This window comes from Hordeum vulgare, chromosome 1H (assembly GCF_904849725.1).
Source record: "Hordeum vulgare subsp. vulgare chromosome 1H, MorexV3_pseudomolecules_assembly, whole genome shotgun sequence".
Classification (NCBI taxonomy): Eukaryota; Viridiplantae; Streptophyta; class Magnoliopsida; order Poales; family Poaceae; genus Hordeum; species Hordeum vulgare.
Window position 1 is genome coordinate 499,807,874 of NC_058518.1, and position 20,191 is coordinate 499,828,064.

The 20,191-nt window shown below is 45.4% G+C and overlaps 1 protein-coding gene across 1 annotated transcript; it reads right to left on the bottom strand.

Annotated features, from left to right (window-relative positions):
* Positions 1-18,553: 18,553 nt before the first annotated feature.
* LOC123402203 (NAD(P)H-quinone oxidoreductase subunit S, chloroplastic-like) lies at positions 18,554-19,207 on the bottom strand. The gene has a single exon (XM_045096091.1). It carries the CDS (start codon positions 19,202-19,204, stop codon positions 18,554-18,556), a length of 651 nt encoding a protein of 216 aa, XP_044952026.1. The 5' UTR covers positions 19,205-19,207.
* Between the last annotated feature and the right edge of the window lie 984 nt (positions 19,208-20,191).

A 20,191-nucleotide genomic window follows, 5' to 3' on the forward strand; every position in this document is an offset into this window, starting at 1 on the left:
CAAGAAGTATGATGCAAGGATGCAAATGGTTTGAGCTCTCAACGAACGATACGATCAAGCTACTCACTTGAGAGCCCCCCTTGATAGAACAGCAATCTATCCTAACCAGAAAACCTATCAAGGGCAAACCTATACCTTGCACCTCGTCCTCTTGAGCTAGATGATGATGATCTTGGCTTCCTCAAGATGGACCACCTTTCTTGATTGTGTTGGCTTGATGAAGACTAGTTGATTGCTCCCCCATACTCACTATGGGTGAGCCACTCTTCAGCATATCTTCACAAGTCCATTGCCACCACAATGGACGGCAAGCTTCAAGCATGCTATCTTCGTGCTGATCCACTTGAACTTGCAGATCGCAATCTTGATGACGATCACAACTTGACGTCATACTCCATGGGTTGTATGAGATCTTCCTTTTGATGCAAGCCCATGGAAACACACCTAACCCCCACATAGAACTCTCACGAAGACCATGGGTTAGTACACAAACACGTAATGGACAATGCTTACCATACCATGGGATCACTTGATCCCTCTCGGTACATCTTGTACGCTTTGTGTGTTGATCATCTTGATTTACTCTTTGTCTGAGATCTTGATCAACCATTGATGATGATCACAACTTGACGTCATACTCCATGGGTTGTATGAGATCTTCCCTTTGACGCAAGCCCATGGAAACACACCTAACCCCCACATAGAACTCTCACGAAGACCATGGGTTAGTACACAAACACGTAATGGACAATGCTTACCATACCATGGGATCACTTGATCCCTCTCGATACATCTTGTACGCTTTGTGTGTTGATCATCTTGATTTACTCTTTGTCTGAGATCTTGATCAACCATGTGTCTCTATGACCATTCTTTGGATAATACCTTGAATACCATCTTGGTCATCATATAAACTCCTTGAACCCAATAGATGGACTTCAAGAAGTGCCTATGGACAAATCCTATAAATGTAACTTAAGGCAACCATTAGTCCATAGGAATTGTCATCAAGTACCAAAACCACATATGGAGATATATGCTCAATATATGCTCCAACACTCCCGTTCGTCAATATGATGTAGGCATGCATTCCGTGTGTCGTCATACGTGCTTAGGGAAAATAACTTGCATGACATCTATTTTCCATCCCTCTTGTGGCAGCGGGGTCCAAAAGGAAACTACGGGATATTAAGGTTCTCCTTTTAATAAAGAACCGGACCAACGCATTAGCACTTGTGAACACATGAACTCCTCAAACTATGGTCATCACCGGGAATGGTTCCGGTTATTGTCACTCCGGGGTTGTCGGGTCATAACACATAGTAGGTAACTACAACTTGCAAGATCGGATCTAAAACACACATATATTGGTGACAACATAATAATTTCAGATCTGAAATCATGGCACTCGGGCCCTAGTGACAAGCATTAAGCATGGCAAAGTAGTAGCAACATCAATCTCAGAACATAACGGATACTAGGGATCAATCCCCGTCAAAACTAACTCGATTACATGATAGATCTCATCCTACTCATCACCGTCCAGCGAGCCTACGAATAGATTACTCACGAACGATGAAGAGCTTCATGGAATTGGAGAGGGAAGAAGGTTGATGATGATGATGGCGACGATTTCCCCTCTCCGGAGCCCAAAACGGACTCCAGATCTGCCCTCGAGATAAAGACTAGGATGTGGCGGCGCCTCCGTATCGCAAACGCGACGAAATCTTTTATCCTGATTTTTTTGTGGGCGAAAGTTAATTTATAGAGCTGAGTTTAGGGGCGGCAGAGCCACGTGGGCCCCACAAGCTTGCTAGCCGCCACCAGGGGGTGGCGGCTACAGGGCTTGTGGCCCACTGGCCCATCCCCTCCGGTGGATCTTTGCGCAGGTATTTTTCATATTTTCCAGAAATATTCTCCGTAAATTTTCAGGACGTTCTGAGAACTTTCATGTCTGCATAAAAACAACACCAAGGCAATTCTGCTGAAAACAGCGTCACTCCACGTTAGTTTCATTCAAATCATGCAAATTAGAGTCCAAAACAAGGGCAAAAGAGTTTGGAAAAGTAGATACGATGGAGACGTATCAACCTCCTCTGAGGTCCCCTGCCTTGGTTCTCAAGTCTCCGGTGTGTCTTCTGTTATGGAAAAATCATTCCGCAGATTTTATCCCGTTTGGACTCCGTTTCAAATTCTCCTCTGAAAAGGGTCAAAAACACGGAAAAAACAGGAACTGGCACTTGGCAGTGAGTTAATAAGTTAGTCCCAAAAAAGATATAAAAGGCAAACAAAACGTCCAAAGTTTGACAAGATAATAGCATGAAACCATCAAAAATTATAGATACGTTGGAGACGTATCACACACCTTTTTGAGAGGGACATGCACTCATCGTGAATTTGTAAGAATACTCAATGAGCTTCACATATATCTTTTGAGCTAGGAAATTTTGCTCCCATGAGCTTCACTTATATCTTTTGAGCTAGATAATTTTGCTCCCATGAGCTTCACTTATATCTTTTGAGCTAGACGATTTTTCTCTAGTGCTTCACTTAAATCTTTTTAGAGCACGGTGGTGTCATATTTTGTAGAAATAAAAACTCTCGATTCTTCACTTATATCATTTTGAGAGTGCTCTCTCTAACTAACTTGGTAATTGGCGTGTGTTATGAAATTAGTCCTAAATATGATAGGCATCCAAAGAGGATATAATAAAAACTTTCATATTCAAGTGCATTTATTAGTAAGAGAAGTGTGATTCCTCATAATTAGTTTTGAGATATCGATATGGTAATATTAGAGTTATGTTAGTAGGGTGTTGTGAATCTAGAAATACTTGTGTTGAGGTTAGTGATTCCCGTAGCATGCACGTATGGTGAACCGCTATGTTAGGAAGTCAGAGCATAATTGATTTATTGATTGTCATCCTTTGTGTGGCGGTCGGGATCACGCGATGGTTAACACCTACCAACCCTTCCCCTAGGAGTATGCGTTTAGCACTTTGTTTCGATTACTAATAGAACTCTCGCAATAAGTATATAAGTTCTTCATGACTAATGTGAGTCCATGGTATAGATGCACTCTACCCTTCCACCGGTGCACAAACCCACCCTATACCTTCCTCAAAACAGCCACCATACCTACCTATTATGGCATTTTCATAGCCATTTCGAGATATATTGCCATGCAACTTCCACCATTCTGTCTCATGACATGTGCCGTCCTTTTCATTTTTGCCATTGCATGATCGTAAGATAGCTAGCGAGATGTTCCAACATCATACGCTAAGCTAGATCGTTGCACATCCCGGTACACTGTTGGAGGCATTTCATATAGAGTCATTATTGTTCTAAGTATCGAGTTGTAAGTAAATAAAAGTGTGATGATCATCATTATTAGAGCATTGTCCGATGAGAGGAAATAAAAAAAAGGAAAAGAGGCCAAAGATGCCCACCAAAAAAATAAAAAAAAGAGGCCAAAGAGCCCAAACAAAAAATAATGAGAGAAAAAGAGAGAAGGGACAATGCTACTATCTTTTTCCACAATTGTGCTTCAAAATAGCACCATGTTCTTCATGATAGAGAGTCTATTCTTTTGTCACTTTCATATACTAGTGGGAATTTTCATTATATAACTTGGCTTGTATATTCCAATGATGGGCTTCCTCAAAATTGCCCTAGGTCTTCGTGAGCAAGCAAGTTGGGTGCACACCCACTAGTTTTCTTTTTGAGCTTTCATACACTTATAGCTCTAGTGCATCTGTTGCATGGCAATCCCTACTCATTCACATTGATATCTATTGATGGGCATCTCCATAGGCCATTGATACGCCGAGTCGATGTGACCATCTCCTCCTTTTTTGCCTCACAACCTCCACCACACTCTATTCCACCCATAGTGCTATATCCATGGCTCACGCTCATGTATTGCGTGAGAGTTCAAAAAGTTGAGAAAGTAAGAGTGCGAAAACAATTACTTAGCGAATACTGGGGTTGTCCATGATTTAAATTCATTGTGTGGGGATGATGCAGCATAGCCACACTATATGATTTTGTAGGGATAACTTTCTTTGGCCTTGTTATGTCAAAAGTTCATGATTACTTTGCTAGTATGCTTGAAGTATTATTGTTTACATGTCAATATTAAACTATTGTTTTGAATCTTACGGATCTGAACATTCATGCCACAATAAAGAAGTAACAAAGAACAAATATGTTAGGTAGCATTCCACATCAAAAATTCGGTCTTTATCACTTCCCTACTCGAGGACGACCAGGAGTTAAGCTTGGGGATGCTTGATACGTCTCCAACGTATCTATAATTTTGTATTGTTCCATGCTATTATATTATCAACTTGGGATGTCTTATATGCATTTATATGCCATTTTATATCATTTTTGGGACTAACCTATTAACTCAGTGCCTAGTGTCAGTTTCTGTTTTTTCCGTGTTTTTGACCTTTTTCAGAAAAGAATATTAAACGGAGTCCAAACGGAATAAAACCTGTGGGGTGATTTTTCCATAACAGAAGATACGCAGATGACTTGAGAACCAAGGCAGGAGGTCTCGTGGGAGGTCACGAGCCCCGTAGGCGCGCCTAGCAGGCTCGTGGGCCCCCCGTGGCTCCTCTGCCCTACCTCTTTCGCCTATAAATTCCCAAAAATCCCGAAATCTCCAGAGAGAGCCACGAAAATACTTTTGCGCCGCCGCAAGCTTCTGTCTCTGCAAGATTCCATCTGAGGACCGTTCTGGTGCCCTGCCGGAGTGGTATTCGGACACGGAGGGCTTCTTCATCTACACCATTGCCTCTCCGATGATGCGTGAGTAGTTCACCACAGACCTTGGGGTGCATAGCTAGTAGCTAGATGGCTTCTTCTCTCTCTTGGATCTTCAATACAAAGTTCTCCATGATCTTGATGGAGATCTATCCGATGTAACTTTCTTTTGCGGTGTGTTTGTCGAGATCCGATGAATTGTGGATTTATGATCAGATTATCTATGAATATTATTTGAGTCTCCTCTGATTTCTTATATGCATGATTTCGTATCCTTGTAATTCTCTTCGAGTTATGGGTTTCGTTTGGCCAATTTGATCTATAATTCTTGCAATGGTAGAAGTGCTTGGTTTTGGGTTCATACCGTGCGGTGTACTCACCTAGTGGCAGAAGGGGTAGTGAGGCACGCATCGTGTTGTTGCCATCAAGGGTAAAACTATGGGGTTTATATCATATTGCATGAATTTATCCCTCTACATCATGTCATCTTGCTTAAGGCGTTACTCCATTTCTTATGAACTTAATACACTAGATGCATGCTGGATAGCGGTCGATGTGTGGAGTAATAGTAGTAGATGCAGAAAGTATCGGTCTACTTGTCTTGGACGTGATGCCTATATGTATGATCATTGCCGTACATATCGTCATGACTTTGCGCGATTCTATCAATTGCTCGACAGTAATTCGTTCACCCACCGTAATACTTGCTATCATGAGAGAAGCCTCTAGTGAACACTATGGCCCCCGGGTCTATTTTACACATCATATATTCAGATCTACATACAAAAATACCAAAAATACCTTGCTGCACTTTTATCTATTTAGCTTTCATCACTATCAGATCTCACCTTGCAAGTAATCGTGAAGGGATTGACAACCCCTTTATCGCGTTGGGTGCAAGTTTGTTTGTTTTTGCGCAGGTTCATTGGTGCCTCGTCATGATACTCCTACTCGATTGATTCCTTTGTTCTCAAACTGAGGGAAATACTTATTTCTACTTTGCTGCATCACCCTTTCCTCTTCAAGGGAAAAACCAACGCAAGCTCAAGAAGTAGCAATAGTTGCGTGGCTTCTTGCCACTAAAACCTCTTTTCTTCGGACGCTGGTTCCCGATCCCCGTGTTGGTATTGGCAACGAATTCAGTTACGCCTTCCTGCTACCTTTTCCTCCCTTGGTCCCTAGGGTTGTAATTATTTCGTCCCTGGGACTGTGAGTTGCCTTTGGATGACTCCCCTCTCCTGGCACTGCTGACCTTATCGTCGTCCTCCTCGGGATCTTTGGTGTCATCATACTCAGCGTACCTGGTAAGTGTGTCCATCAGTTCTCCCATATCCTGCACTTTGCGCTTGAGTCGCCCAAGCTTCAATACCAGAGGCTGGTAGTGACAGTTTTTCTCCAGGAATAGCACGGCCTAAGCCGCCGAAATACCATCCGATCAGTAGATCACCTTCGCAACCCGCCGGGTCCAATGATGGGCCGACTCGTGTGGGCGCTGGATGCAATGCTGTAAGTCGATGATAGTCATTGAGCGCTTGCAAGTCCCAAGGAAGTTTTTGATAAAACACTCATTTAACTCGGCCCGGGTGTTGATGGAGTTGGGCGACAGGTTTTTCAGCCAAGTGTGTGTCCTCCCTTCAAGCATCATTATAAAGTACTTGGCACATACTACCTCGTTAACATCAAGCATATCCATCGCAAGCTCGTAACTTTCAATCCACGCCCCTGGCTCGAGATCCGGCATGTAATTGGGAACCTTGTGTGGTCCTTTAAAATCTTTTGGCATACGCTCGTTGCAGAGGGCCAGTGACAGACAGGGTATCCCTATGTTCCTGTCGCGTGACTCGGCCTGCACGAGGGAAGGCGACACGTAAGCCGGATAGCCTTGACCTACCGCGGCCGCCATCTCCGTAAGGCAGGCGGCTCGTGCTACATCCACGAGGTCCTGAGCCCGGGTGTCAGGCATCCCGGGCAGGTTAATTAGTGGATGTTGTCGCCGATCGCTGCTGGACACCGCAGGCGGGTCATCATGACGGCTCCTGGTATGACTTGCTTGGGGTGTGGAGTGCAGCCGCTCACGGCTGTATGAATACTGCACCCGTTGAACCACCGCCGTTTTCAACATCTCGATGGCATTTCTTGCCTCTACCTGAGCTAGAGAGTTTCGATGGATGGGAAGGGACTCTAGGTTGTGGGTCGCTACCAGTACGTTATCAACGGGGTTTGAAAAGTGACCCCGCGGCGTCTGAAAGCATGGCGCCTGAGTCGGTGTTGGCTGAGGCACCTGCCGTTGGGCGGCGGCTGGGTCGGGTCGATGCGCTGGGTCACTTGCCATGGCCGGTTAGGCTCCATCCCACGTGTATTTGGGCCGTCGAAGAGTCGAGTCGGATTCAGATCGACTCGCAGACGATTGCGATGCCTCCTTTGTTGAATCGCATCGGAAGCGCATTGTTGTCGTTCAAGCCGCCATCCCTCAACACTTAGTCGCTATGTCTCCACGGCGAACTGGGCTTGTTGAGTCGCCATTCTGGCGGCCTCGCCTTCAATGTCCCATTGGATCTTGGCCATCTCCTCCCTTAGTTTCGCTAACTCGGCGTTGACATGTTCTTGGTTCTCCGTCGTCACAGTAATCGTCGTGAGTTTTGCCATCTCTGCTACCAAATCTACCATGGCTTGAGCCAAAGTCTTTCCTGATCCGCTAGCTTCATTGTTGCCGGTTGCGGTCGGCTGAGGCGCTGCTGCTCCCGCCATGTAGATGGCGACCTGACGATGGGGTCCTTCAACGTCCTCGAAGATTGCCGCCTCAGGAAATTCCCCAAGCCTCCCTTCGTGCAGAGGATAGATTGAATCTGTGTCGCTAATGGACGACTCGTCGTCCGAGTTGACAGGGGTGTTCTTCTGGATCACCGGCTCATCCGGTAGGTCGATTCCCTATGTAAAACCAACGAAGGCGTGGTGTGTCCTGACCTGATGTTTGGCGGGATGGGCGTACCGGGCCGGCTCGACGATGTCGGTGAAGGTGTCTGACTCAGGTACGGGAGCCCCAAACTTGCCAATGAAGACATGAATCTTGCCGAAGGGGACCCTGTATCCAGACTCGATTGAATCGGCATCAGGCCCCCACTGAGAGTTGTCGATGTAGTACTTTCCACGGTGGCTTTTAGTCATGAGGCCGACCACGTAGCTCCCAAACCCCAGAAGGGATCCCTTTGAGAACTCAACTCCACCGTGCGCTAGCCCCACGGTGGGCGCCAACTGTCGAGGTTTTGTCACGGCAGATGTCCTCGTAAAAGGACTTAGTGATGGAGCCATCGCACCTTGGTGGCGATTCAAAGGGTTGAACGGAAGCGAGACTCGGGTTTACCCAGGTTCGGCCACTCCGATGGAGGTAAAAGCCTACGTCCTGCTTTTAGTATATTGATGGAGGAATCGATTACAAGGAGGGCGTAACTCGCCTGACCTAGCTCTCGATGGATTGTAACTTGACCCTATCTACCCAAGGGACTCGCCTTTATATACAGGTCGAGGTCCTAGGTTTTACAAGAGTCCAGGCCACATTACAAATCGTGGCCTGTCATATCTCTAAACCGCCGTGTCTTCCAAACAAGGAAAAGATCACGGCGACTCATCTTCTTCTTGAGTCTTGAACCGCCATCTAGGCTCTTGGGCCCGGCCGGCTCTTCGTTGAAGATCTCCTTGCGGCTTCCAGATATTGGGCCAAGGCCTATCTTGATTATGAATGTTGAATCGCCGTGCACCTGATCCGGACCAGTAGGGCGGGTCATACCGCAAGTAATAACCCCAACACTGGGTTTCCTGAAATGTTCGGATCGCAGCGGTACCTAAAATCAGTGACTAATAGGATAGAAAACTCGAAGGAATAGGCCAAAACTGCTAGTTTTGACGAGTTCCCCGTAACCGGACCCCGAGGTTCCGAAATGTTCGGATCACACCGGGACCCAAAATCGATGAGTAATAGCATACAAAACTGGCCAGAATAGGCGAAAACCAAGAGTTTGACGAGTTCCCGTAACCGGACCCCGGGTTTACCAAAATGTTCGGATCGCAGCGGTACCCAAAATCGGTGACTAATAGGAAAGAACTCGCGCGAATAGGCCAAAACTACGAGTTTTGATGAGTTCCCCATAACAGGACCACGGGGTTTCTGAAATGTTCGGATCGCATCGGGAGCCAAAATCAGTGAGTAATAACATACAAAAATCGCCAGAATAGGCCAAAACTGTGAATTTTGATGAGTTCCCCGTAACCACACCCCCGAGGTCCCCGAAATGTTCGGATCACAGCGGGATACAAAATCAGTGACTAATAGGATACAAAACTGGCCAGAATAGGCCAAGACTGCGAGTTTTGATGAGTTCCCCGTAACCGGACCTCGGGTTTCCCGAAACATTCGGATCACAGCGAGACCCAAAATCAGTGACTAATAGCATACAAAACTGGCAGGAATAGGCCAAAACAACGAGTTTTAACGAGTTCCCCGTAACCGGACCTCGGGGTTCCCAAAGCGTTCGGATCGCAGCGGGACCAAAAATCAATGATTAATAGCATTCAAAACTGGCCGGAACAGGCCGAAACTGCGCGTTTTGATGAGTTCCCCATAACTGGACCTCGGGGTTTCCGAAATGTTTGGATCACAGCGGGACCCAAAATCAGTGACTAATAGCATAGAAAACTAGCCGAAATAGGCAAAACTGCGAATTTTGACGAGTTCTTCGTAATCGGACACTAGGGTTCCTGAAACATTCGGATCACATGAAAACCAAAATCAGTGACTAATTGCGTAAAAAAAACTGGCCAGAATAAGCCAAAACTACGAGTTTTGACGAGTTCCCCATAACCGGACCTCGGGGTTCCAAAACCGTTCGAATCGCAACAGGACCCAAAATTAGTGATTAATAACGTACAAAACTGGCCGGAATAGGCCAAAACTGCGAGTTTTGACGAGTTCCCCATAACCAGATCCCGGGGTTCCTGAAACGTTCGGAACGCAGCGGGACCCAAAGTGTGTGAGTAATAGCATACAAAACTGGCCAGAATAGGCCAAAACTGCGAGTTTTGACGAGTTCCCCACAACCGGACCCCGGGGTTCCCGAAACGTTCGGATCACAGCGGGACCAAAAATCAGTAAATAATAGCATACAAAACTCGCCCGAATAGGTCAAAAATGTGAGTTTTGACGAGTTCCTCGTAACCGTACCCAAGGTTCCCAAAACATTTGGATCGCAAGAGGACCCAAAATCAATGACTAATAGGATATAACACTAGCCGGAATCGGCCTAAACTGCGAGTTTTGACGAGTTCCGCGTAACCGGACCCCGAACTTCCCGAAACATTCGGATCACAGCGGGACCCAAAATCAGTGACTAATAGCATACAAAACTGGCTGGAATAGCCAAAAAATCCGAGTTTCGACGAGTTCCCTGTAACCGGACCCTGAGGTTCCCGAAGCATTCGGGTCGCAGCAGGACCCAAAATTAGTGAGTAATAGCATACAAAAGTGGCCAGAATAGGCCAAAACTGCGAGTTTTGACGAGTTCCCCGTAACCGTACCCCGGTGTTCCCAAAACGTCCGGATCACAACAGGACGCAAAATCAGTGAGTAATATTATACAAAACTGGTCGGAATAGGCCAAAACTACGAGTTTTCATTAGTTCCCTGTAACCACACTCCGGGGTTCCCGAAACGTTCCGATCGCATCGGGACCCAAAATCAACGACTAATAGGATAGAAAACTAGGTGGAATAGTTTTGACGAGTTCCGTGTAACCAGACCCTGGGGTTCCCGAAACGTTCGGATCGCAGGAGGACCCAAAATAAGTGAGTAATAGCATACAAAACTGGCAGGAATTGTCCAAAACTATGAGTTTTGACGAGTTCTCCATAACCGGACCAAAGGGTTTACAAAACGTTTGGATCACATCGGGACCCAAAATAAGTGACTAATAGCATACAAAACTGGGTGGAATACGGCGAAACTACGAGTTTTGACGAGTTCCCCATAACCGGACTCCCGAAACATTCCGATGAGAGCGGGACCCAAAATCAGTGACTAATAGCATACAAAACTGACCGAAATTGGCCAAAGCAGCGAGTTTTGATGAGTTTCTCGTAACCGGACCTCGTGGTTCTCAAAGCGTTCGAATCGCGGCGGGACCCAAAATGAGTGATTAATAGCATTCAAAACTGGCCGGAATAGGCCAAGACTGCGAGTTTTGACGAGTTCCCCTTAACCAGACCCTGGGGTTCCTCAAACATTCGGAGCACAGCGGGACCCAAAATCAGTGAGTAATAGCATACAAAACTGGACAGAATAGGCAAAACTGCGAGTTTTTACGAGTTCCCCATGACCGGACCAAAGGGTTCCGAAACATTTGGATCACATCGGGACCCAAAATAAGTGACTAATAGCATACAAAACTCGCCGGAATAGGCCAAAACAGCGAGTTTTGATGAGTTCCCCGTAACCGGACCACGGGGTTCCCAAAGCGTTCGGATCTCAGCGGGACCCAAAATCAGTTACTAATAGGATAGGAAACTAGCCCTAATAGGCGAAGAGTGTGAGTTTTGACGAGTTCCCCGTAACCGAACCCCGGGATTCTCGAAACGTTCGGATCACAACGGGACACAAAATAGTGACTAATAGCATAGAAAACTAGCCGGAATAGGCCAAAACTGCGAGTTTTGACGAGTTCTCCGTAACCGGACACTCGGGTTCCTAATACATTCAGATCACAGGAAAACCCAAAATCACTGACTAATTGCAAAAAAAACTCGCTAGAATAGGCCAAAACTGTGAGTTTTGACGAGTTCCCCATAACCGGAGTTCGGGGTTCCAAAAGCGTTCGAATCGCAACGGGACCCAAAATCAGTGATTAATAGCCTACAAATCTAGCCGGAATAGGCCAAAACCGCGAGTTTTCACGAGGTCCCCGTAAATGGACCACGAGGTTCCCGAAACGTTCACATCACAGCGGGACCCAAGATCAGTGAGTAATTGCATACAAAACTGGCGCTAATAGGCCAAAACTATGAGTTCTGACGAGTTCCCCGTAACCGGACCGAGGGTTCGTGAAACGTTCGGATCGCAGCAGGACCCAAAATCAATGAGTAATAGCGTAGAAAACTCGCCCGAATAGGCCGAAACTGCGAGTTTTGACGAGTTCCCCGTAATCGGACCCCGGGGTTCCTCAAACGTTCGGATCGCATCGGGACCCAAAATCAAGGACTAATCGGATAGAAAACTACCCGGAATAGGCCAAAACTGTGAGTTTTGACGAGTTCCCCGTAATCGGACCCCGATGTTGCCGAAATGTTGGGATCACAACGAGACCCAAAATCAGTGACTAATATCATACATAACTGGCTAGAATAGGCCAAAACTATGAGTTTTGACGAGTTCCCCATAACAGGACGCCCACAGTCCCGAAACGTTCGGGTCACAACGGGATCCAAAATCAATGACTAATAGCATACAAAACTGGCCAGAATAGGCCAAAACTGCGAGTTTTGACGAATTTCCCGTAAAATGCACAAAGGGTTACGAAACTTTCGGATCACATCGGGACTCAAAATGAGTGAGTAATAGCAAAACTGGCAAGAATATACCGAAATGCATGTTCATTCTGTGAAATTGTACAAACACTTATGAAAATGCATGAACAGTTTTTAAAACTTCGTTAATGTTTTTTAACATTAGCGTGTATTGAAAAATGTTCACTATGTATTTTAAAAAATGGGATTTGCATGTTGAAAATGGTCGTTGCGTATTTTATATATTTACCATGAATTTATAGATTTCTCATCAAGTCGTCCTGCAAAAAAAGGACTGCTGAAAAATGTTCACCGCATGCTTAAAAAATATTCGCCCTGAATTTGGAAAGATATTCACATCATTTAACAAAATGGTTAACATATATTTGAAAAATATTTCTTCTATAAGACACAAATGTTCATAAATTTATAATAAAAGGAAAAAAGACGTCAAATAAACTGGGAGAAAAAGATAAAAAATAGGAAAATATGTATATTCCTTCTGAACAAAAGTAATGGAGAGAAGAAAAATGAGTACAATAAAGTGAAAAGGAAAACATGAAAAAATGTAAAGTATGGAAAAGATCAAAGAAACAAAAAAGAAGGAAAATTGCGCACTACGGGCAAATAAAAAGCATACAACATAAACTCTGAAATCCGCAAAACCGTACGAAAAATGGGTTCTGTGATTGTACAGTTCGCTCGGGCCTTGATCGCTTGCCCTTTGTCCAGCTCAACTACCGTCTAGAAAGAAAGAAAATCATCTCACGCAATCCCCTAAAAACACATAAACTATCTCACTCGACGCAATGAGTGTAGATAGGATTTCTATTTTCGTCCTATGCCCTCATCATTTGGCTATGCCCTACCTCGTTATTTTTCTTACACATACCTTATTACAACGTTTTTTGTCGTGAAAATTTATACACATGTACATTATGCGTCCATGTACATCTGTATTTTTTAGAATTTTTTGTAATATAAAAATATGAATTTTAATTTTTGCAAAAGGATGCATTCATGTAGCTCGGACTGCAAAAGCAATTTTCGCAATCATATTCACTTTTTGACTTGCGATCAAGTAACCAAACTTGCATCTTAGATTAGCACCAAGTCACATTAGTAACCAAACCTGTCTCGGTCATGTCCCATCTTTTCCAGATTAGCAAAAGCTGGTTTCAGAAATGCCATGTGGGCCTGCCGGAATTGCAACCATGGTTGGGTTTCTCTCTTTACGTAGAACCATTTGCAGCAGAATCTCACACACGCCATTTGGTCGGGGTGCGATGCTAAATCGATCACCTTTTAGTTGAGGAAATATATAGATATCCGCAAAAAAAAAGGATATTAAGTGTACAGCTACGGAGCTACCCACAATTGAGGTGTGGCAAGTTTCATCATGGACAGTAGACAAATATTGGTTAGAGCTACATGTTTCCATCACACTTTATTCATCTCAGGCTGTCCATACGTGTTCCTTATAAGACGGGAAAGTGTAGGGGGGGTAGGCTAATCAAGATGCTACTGGACAAAATGTTCAGCTGGAAAATGGAAAAGCCCCAAGCTGACATCTCCATGGCGTGTTCATCATCCAGAATAGCTAGCTAGATTAGGTTCCCTATCCGATTGCCTAGAGCACTCGCTTAATCTTGCCCCCACGCCTCCGCTAAAATATGACACTAATTCCTTTGAGAGTACTACTAAAATGGGGAATGTGGTAGGTTGAAAGTTTCACACATCAGTTAAATGACAATCTGACTGAATTACAAATTGAGGTCAGTCAATTTTGAGAATTCCTCGGAGAGAAGGAAGAAGAAGGAAGGGGGTTGTCGTAGGGCTACCCCATTATCTATCTTAGGGTTTAAGGTGGGGGCGTTGGTGAACGGAGGTGGTAGTGCTTCGCCGGAGAACAAAACTGGATGCGGGCGAGGCTAGAGGGCGGCGGGAGCGGCGGTTAGGCCGGTGGTAGCTGGTGGCAGGAAGAAGGAGATCAAAGGAAGGTGCGGAGGTCAAAGAAGGGTCTAGATCGTTGATTTCCATCTTACGATTGAAGAAATTAAATGACCCTAAACTTTTTTTCAGTTGACTAACGTATAGCCATGCCCAAAATTTCATTTTCCTTTTGTCTGGATAGCATAGCTAACTAAATAAAGTGTTGTTCTGAGATGCTGCAACTAGACAACAATAGTGTGTTTTCGTGTTGTAGCAATGCTTCGAAAAGTTGGCAGAAATATATGATGAAGTTTAGTCTATTTTCTCTCGTCAGACGAATTTGAGGAGGATGCGAGAATGTAAAACGGTTTGAAGAAGAAACAACATCCTTTTTCCGACAGTCGTCTATGCAAGGACTAAACATTACTTCCTCTGTAAATTAATATAAAAAAGTTTAGGTTACTAAACTATTTAAATGTTCTTAAATTAGTTTACGGAGAAAGTACTTATCTTTCTTTTTTGACATGAAACATTACATATCTAGTACTTCCTCCACCTATATTAGTTAACACTCGAAGGGATGCATCTAACACTGAAACTACTAGCCTTTAACACGAGGATTCCCCTTTCTCTCACCGGCCGCTGAAGTAGCATGCAGAGGTGAATCGGCTGGTGTGTGGTGCGAGATCGATGGGAGAAAAACTTTGCCTTAGTTGTCTTGTCACGGAAAGAATATCACGTCTGACAAACTTATTCAACATCCTTTGGATCAATTTTTTAACTCATTCCATTAGAGTCCACACACTTTCCATGTTAGAACAAGTACAATAAGGTATAGTCAGCAGGCTGTAAGGATTAAAATACTATATTTTTGCTGAGTTGGATGAAAGAGAAGACGAGAGAGAAGGGAAGCGGACTCTACGTGAACAGACGGCTCTAGCATGTGCTCCTAGGTGCTTTGTGAGAATGAAAGGTGGACCATATATGAAAAAAGTATTACAGCTAACTATTGTACAGGCCAGCTATAAGATGAGCTATAAGGATGCTTATAGCCAGCAGTTGGCTATACTATTAACCATGCTCTTAGAGCTACAGCCACATATTGTAAATATGAGCACTAAACGTGCGCGGACGCGTGTGGTCAGTTGTCCGGTGTGTTCTTTATTTGTCCTCACACACAACCATACTTCTTATTTTCTTTCTTATATGTTCGGTCACTTACATGTGATTGATGGAGAGAAAGAAAAGAATAAATAAAGAAAATAAAAAGATGATCCCGGATGAGGCCACGTCGTATGTGACGGACTGACCGGACGCGCTCGGACACGTCTACGAGCGCTCATATACTCGTCATATTTGAAAGGGATACGAGGGTTCGTGAACAGTCCACAAGTATAGGAATAATATAAGCGATTCAGTTGGATCATTTTTTTCTCTTCTAACTGATCACTGATCGAGCGCGATATGAAGGGTAATTTGAAAGGTTCGGTTGTACATGATATTACTTGTCCAGAAACCAATATCATCGGCTACGACCCGTTGCAAATCCTCCGTTTTGCGCTTATATATACTAGCAAAAGAGCCCGTGCGTTGCAACGGGAGAGAAAATAACACACGCTCTCAACGCAATATATTTTTACAAGGCATCACATTTGTGTTGCTGACGATGGCTTTAGTGCTCACACAACAAAAACGCGTTTGAATGTACAGTCACTCGAAATAAGATGAGAAATATGTTGTTTCTCACCACGAGGTTTTTTAAAGGTGTGCATGTGTGGTTAATGATGTTTTCTTTCCTCTCAATTTGGTTTTAATTTAATGGATGTTTATTGCAATTCGTATCGTCGCCGGAAAGACAGAAAAAAATGGAACGTGCACTACAGATTAAGTTTGCACCCAAAATAATATTTAAGAAGTATTCAACAGCTAAAAATAACATCCTATTTATATTCTACATGTTTTTTAATCAAATTTCATATATAACATGTTAAAATCGGAGTTACGGTTTAAAAGATATGGATAATTTTGTTTTAGATAAAAATTGGATTGATTAACTGAAAAGTTAGGTTTTATTGTTAAAATACGGAGGGCGGGTTGATTACCCGAAACATCGGGGAGTTTTCTAAACAATGCAAAAAAACGATTCGTTTTCTGACTTAAATCCGGACTGTGGGTTGATTACCTGAAACATTAGGGGAGTTTTTGAAAAATGAAAAAAAAAAGATTCGTTTTCTGACTTAAATCCGGACCGCGGGTTGATTTTAGGAAACGTCGGGGGCTTTTTTTTAAAGTGGCACGACGGACAACATAAGCAATCGACACTTTATTATTATTAGGGATAGACTTACCAGCTGAGATATGGAATCATTATGTGACTTGGCCTCTGAATTGATCTCTTTAGCAACCTGCAACACCAAACAAATGCCTTGTAAGGAAGAAAATAACTCATATAACATCTTCAGCATTGGAACATCATGGCTAAAATAATCACATGCAGCATTGCACAATTGCACTACACGCTAAAGCTTTAGCCGCCCGAGTGGTTCCATTTAATTTCAAATACTGTAACATGCACAGTATATTCTGTTCATACAGGTTGCAGAAATCCATCAACCGTTGCTCCTTTTAGCTTTTTGAGCTGTCCACGGAGTCTGAGAATATGATAATCTAAATCTGCAAATCAGTTGTTGAGCTTGACGAGGCAGCTGGCCTATCCGTCGGCCCTTCCCTGCAAAACAGAGAAGTGGGGGAAATATTAAGATGAAAATGGACAGCATCCACCTATTCTTGTATCAAAGTTAAAAACACAATCGAACTCCGAAGTACTACCTCTGTAACTTTTTATACAGTAGGGAGTGAAAATGGGGGGTGGGGCAAAAGAAACACATAACTCATGTGTTGTCAAGAAGAAAAGAAGGAAACTGAAGAGCAAAGCCTATGCAATACCATAACACAATTTCGTGAATTGTAAACATAATCGGAAATTCGCACTCACACCCCCCCTCCCCGCCCGACGACCCTTGGACCATAGGAGCTGACTGCCACCATCTCGTAAAATAACATGGAAGGGACGATCACGAAAGGGCGGTGTAGTGCATTGTTTCCTTCTCCTCCCACCCAACTTTCTTTGTACTTCATCTCCTTCAATATCTTATCCCCAATTCCCCATGTACCGATCCTTGGATCACCGGGTCGTTAAAGCTGCCCACTGCCATCTCATAAATTGACAGGGGAGGGACGATCTCGAAAGGGCGGTGTAGTGCATTGTTTCCTTCTTCCAGGTTTCGCCGTTATTGGCAGTGGTGGTGACGTGGATTGGAACCTTGGAAGACCAATGGCGTGGAGGTTGCTTCTTTGCACGGTCCGAGGTCTAGTCTGCGGTCCTTGTTCGAACCACGCTACATCAGGCTGAGGATTCACCTGTGACGTCGCTCAGCTTGAACCGTATCGCTGGGGAGGGTGGAGAGGCAGACTTTGGGCCTACCTGTCGGGACTATGTAGAGAATATACACATACTCCTACGTGTTTCACGTTCATCAGTAGCAACATGGACAGTGCAGGACTTCAATGACCGACAATCAATAGTAATTTGTCAAACAAAAAAAATCAGCGGTACTATCTGAAATCGTGGAGCAAGACCACAATGTTCACAAAAGACACTTCTGCAGGCAGGGTAACATCACATCACTAGAAGGAATAGAATACGCATGACCAGCAGTCATGGATGATCTCCCTCTGTTTAACCTGAACATGGATAATCTGTTCGTAGATTCACAAGGCACGTCTCATCGGAGAATTAGTCACTTTCAGTTTCACCGGTTAAAACTGTTTGTTTCAGTTTCAGCCTGGTCTACTGCTATTGCTGGAAGCAAAATGAAATTCAATCAAAGATATACTACAAGCATACGGGATGGATATGAATCCACAGGTCGAACAACGGGTTCAAGATGATACGCACCACAGCAAATGTCGCCAATCCGACTAAAATTGATGGTGTTGTAGGGTGCACCTTTCTTTGACTGCATTTCACGTGCAATCAGCCTACTTTGTACTACAAGCATACAACCTCAGAAACGGCTTGGGCTAGTGCTCTTGCAGGAAGCAAAATGAAAATTCAATCGTAGACATCACACGACACATTGAACGAACATGACAGGATGGATATGATGCCACAGAATAAAAAACCGGTTCAAGGTGATATGGATCACAACAAATGACAACGCCTATCAAACTACACACGGGCAACTCCCAGTTCATCGCCGACACGCAAAGTATACCACAACTGTATGTATAATGCATGCTAGGCCTCGACGAGCGCCTCGAGCACGACCGACTTGGGGTTCACCATGGGCGGGCCCTTCTCCCGGCCCTCGAGCTCGTCGACGCCGAAGGTGATGAGCCTATCCCAGTTCCCGCCCTCGAACAACACCCCCACCTTCCCATCGGTGACGCGCTGCATGATGCTGCAGTACATGTGGGACGCGTTGTTGGTGTTCTTGACGAGCACCACCATGCCGGGGAGGAACAGCGGCAGCTCCGGCGGCCTAGGACGCCCCGCCGGAACCACGGCGGAGGACGCTTTCCCGTCCGTCTGGGCTCTCTTGGGAGGAGGAGGCGGGTTCTTGGCGACAAAGTCCTTGAGCCCGACCTCGCCGCCGGGGAAGCTGTCCGTGAGGCCCATCATCTCCTTCTCGAACGCGTCCAGGTCCACAGCCGGCGGGTCCAACTCGGCGCATCCTGACGAGGAGTCTCCCGAGGGCGTGGACGGAGGAGGTGAGGGCGGGGTGGGCGAAAGGAGCTCCTTGCGGATGCCGACCTCGCCGTTGCAGAGGCCGCGGCCACCGAGGATTTCGGAGAGGCGGAAGGACGCGGAGGGAAGAGGGGCGGGCAGGCGGATGCGGTGGGGATGCAGCTGCGGGGGCCGAAGGAAGGAGGGGGTGGCGGGCGCCATTGGAGGGGATCCGGAGCGAGCGTGTGTGGATAAGACGCTGAGAGCAAAAAGTGATGTTTCTGTAAAGTGAGGATTGTGGGTTGATTTCCCAAAAATAGAAGGGGTTTTATGCAAAACTGACGCGTCGGAAATTCCGGCAGAAGCGATACCCTATTTATTATTATCTAAAGATGTAAAGATTCGAGTCAAATCTGTCTTTCCCTGCTTCCGCATTTCTCATTCTCGAAACATTTCCTAAGCGTGTGGTGCTATGAGGTCGAAAAGATGTGCATGCCATGCCAAGCACAACAAACACAACAGCTGCTTGGTTGCCACATCTTTTGACGTGCATCAGCAAGGGTTTGACGCGGGGTCCGAGAATCCCGTCCATCTCACTCACTTTCGTGTTCGTGATGTGGTCGCTGTCGCTCGTCCACTCACCACCCCTACGCCCCGACCTATGCAGCACCCCCTCGCAACTTGGCAAGATCTGCCGGCCATTCGCTGGCCATCGCAGCCGAGGCATCGCGCCCCCCGGCTTCTTCGGGAAAATTCAGGCGATCGCTTTCGAGTTCCCACAGGCCCGGTCAGGTAGCAGCGTGCCGCAGGGGTAGCTTATCTTAGCATGGTCCAGGGTGGTGCAGGGTGCAGCAGGCCAGACGCTGCATGCACATATCTGCACCCGCGCGCCATGCCCTGCCATGCACAGGCACCGGCACCGGCGAGCCGGCTTTGTGGCATGTAGTTCGTTCGTGTAGTCGTGTGGAGTGGTTCGGGGTGTCTCGGCGGCCGCCCGGTATGTACGGAAAATGCTAGCCTTGGAGTTTGCACATCTGTGTGTTTGTTTGGGTTAGTTAATGAGCACTGTCTCGTACTAGCCCGGCAAAGAAAGAGGTCAACCGTAGGTTTTGTTTTGCACATTTTGCATTTTCTGATCAAACGTTATCCTTCTCTGCTCAACGAGGTACGTACATGGGAATGATGACAACGCCGGCAGTAAGCCAAGAA

Coding starts and splice junctions, on each gene's coding strand:
- LOC123402203 (XM_045096091.1), bottom strand. CDS start 19,204: ATGGCGCCCGCCACCCCCTCCTTCCTTCGGCCCCCGCAGCTGCATCCC.